The 2,407-nt window shown below is 36.1% G+C and overlaps 1 protein-coding gene across 1 annotated transcript; it reads left to right on the forward strand.

Moving 5' to 3' along the window:
- The first annotated feature begins 256 nt into the window (after nucleotides 1-256).
- LPAR4 (lysophosphatidic acid receptor 4) lies at nucleotides 257-1,369 on the forward strand. Its single transcript, XM_059157420.1, has one exon. The coding sequence runs from the start codon at nucleotides 257-259 to the stop codon at nucleotides 1,367-1,369; it is 1,113 nt and encodes a 370-aa protein (XP_059013403.1).
- The last annotated feature ends 1,038 nt before the right edge of the window (nucleotides 1,370-2,407 follow it).

The following is a 2,407-nucleotide window of genomic DNA, read 5'->3' on the forward strand; positions in this document are numbered from 1 at the left end:
TCGTATAGTAACTTTTGACATATGGTTTGTGCTCAAAACGTCCTTGTCAAAACAAGCTGAACGTGCATATTGTTTCTAGTCTGGTAGACAAGATATCTTTTACTCCACAGAAATGAATGGAAGGCAGACTTGGTTATTCATTCCATCTTGTCTCCTATAGGAGGAAAATATTTCTTACCAGTCTCTAGTCTCAAAGTGGTGAACCCTGCAGCCAGCAGGCCTTCTGAAAAACAAAAACAAAAACAAAAGCAAATCCATGGGTGACAGAAGATTCATTGACTTTCAATTTCAAGATTTAAATTCAAGCTTCAGACCCAGGTTAGGCAATGCTACTGCCAATAATACTTGCATTGTTGATGATTCCTTCAAGTATAATCTGAACGGCGCTGTCTACAGTGTTGTATTCATCCTGGGTCTGATAACCAACAGTGCCTCTCTGTTTGTCTTCTGCTTCCGCATGAAAATGAGAAGTGAGACTGCTATTTTCATCACCAATCTGGCCCTTTCTGATTTGCTCTTTGTCTGCACTCTACCTTTCAAAATTTTTTACAATTTCAACCGTCATTGGCCTTTTGGTGACACCCTTTGCAAGATCTCTGGGACTGCATTCCTCACCAACATCTATGGGAGCATGCTATTCCTCACCTGTATTAGTGTGGATCGTTTCCTGGCCATTGTCTATCCCTTCCGATCTCGTACCATTAGGACAAGGAGGAATTCTGCCATTGTGTGTGCTGGAGTCTGGATGCTAGTCCTCAGTGGTGGTATTTCAGCCTCTTTGTTCTCCACCACTAATGTCAACAATGCAACCACCACCTGCTTTGAGGGCTTCTCCAAACGTGTCTGGAAGACTTATCTGTCCAAGATCACCATATTTATTGAAGTTGTTGGTTTCATCATTCCTCTGATATTGAATGTCTCTTGCTCTTCCGTGGTGCTAAGAACCCTCCGCAAGCCTGCTACACTGTCTCAAATTGGGACCAATAAGAAAAAAGTGCTGAAGATGATCACAGTGCATATGGCAGTCTTTGTGGTATGCTTTGTACCCTATAACTCTGTCCTCTTCCTGTATGCTCTGGTGCGATCCCAAGCCATTACCAATTGTTTGTTGGAAAGATTTGCAAAGATTATGTACCCAATCACCTTGTGCCTTGCAACTCTGAACTGTTGCTTTGATCCTTTCATCTATTACTTCACCCTTGAGTCTTTTCAGAAGTCCTTCTACATCAATACCCATATCAAGATGGAGTCCCTGTTTAAGACTGAAATACCTCTGACCACAAAGCCTTCCCTTCCAGCTATTCAAGAAGAGGTTAGTGATCAAACAACACATAATGGTGGTGAATTGATGTTAGAATCCACCTTTTAAGTAATGAGAACTGTCTTTAGGTGTAGATATGGTTTTTCCTCTGCTATGAACAAGACAGTTTGGAGCTAATGATACTGAAAATAGATTAATGTACTGAATACAGTCAGATACATTTATTTGAATGTTTATTGTGCATATGCTGTTTTGTTCAATAATTATAGGTCAGGTCTAATTACAACAACCAAAAGAGATTGACAAACTTCTGCTGGGTTGTAATTTCATTGCACCACATTATATAAGTAGCCAGCCAGTGACCTTGACTTTAGTGATATGGAGATGATTTTAAAAATTTTAATAAAGGTATTTCTACTCTGACAATATTTGGTAATTAGGTTGGGCCTATAAATATGGAACAAATTCAGGGATTATTTAAAAAAAGTCTTTGTGTTACTACTGATACATGTTAGTTTTTTTTTCCTTTTTTGTATTGTCATAGAGTACATTTTAGCACAAGAATATATTTTAGCCTAACATTATTAATAAGAAATGTATTAAATTTAAAAAAGCTGGTGAAATTTATTATATATATTTTGAAAGTAGAAACATAAATTGTGTTTGCCTGAATATGGATGCAAAGAAACAAATTAACTGGATTTACACATTTGTAGTTCCCAGCAGAGTCAGTTTTTTTAATCTTAATTTTTTATACTACATTAAGATTTTAATATGAAGCTTCAAATCCAGAAAGCTGCTAAATGTGTGCCCAAAATAATTACAAAATAGAAAATCAAATAAAACAACAGGTATCCATTAAAAACCTAGCAACACCAACATTTTTTCTTGAATTTCTAATTATCTTTCTTTTGAGAGACTGATTCTATAAAATATTCTTCATACAAAATTTTGGAGGACAATGCAGCCAGAATATTGATGCAATTGTGCCCAGGTCAGGAGCACATTGAAAACAACAACAACAACATATTAACAAAAAATAAAACCATAAAACACATGGAAAAGTCTTTCCCAAAACTTTCTTAATATTATTTGAGTGTTGAGAGTAGAGATCTGTAACTTTAAATCACTTTTTCTTTCATATTA

This window comes from Mustela lutreola, chromosome X (genome assembly GCF_030435805.1).
Source record: "Mustela lutreola isolate mMusLut2 chromosome X, mMusLut2.pri, whole genome shotgun sequence".
Lineage (NCBI taxonomy): Eukaryota > Metazoa > Chordata > Mammalia > Carnivora > Mustelidae > Mustela > Mustela lutreola.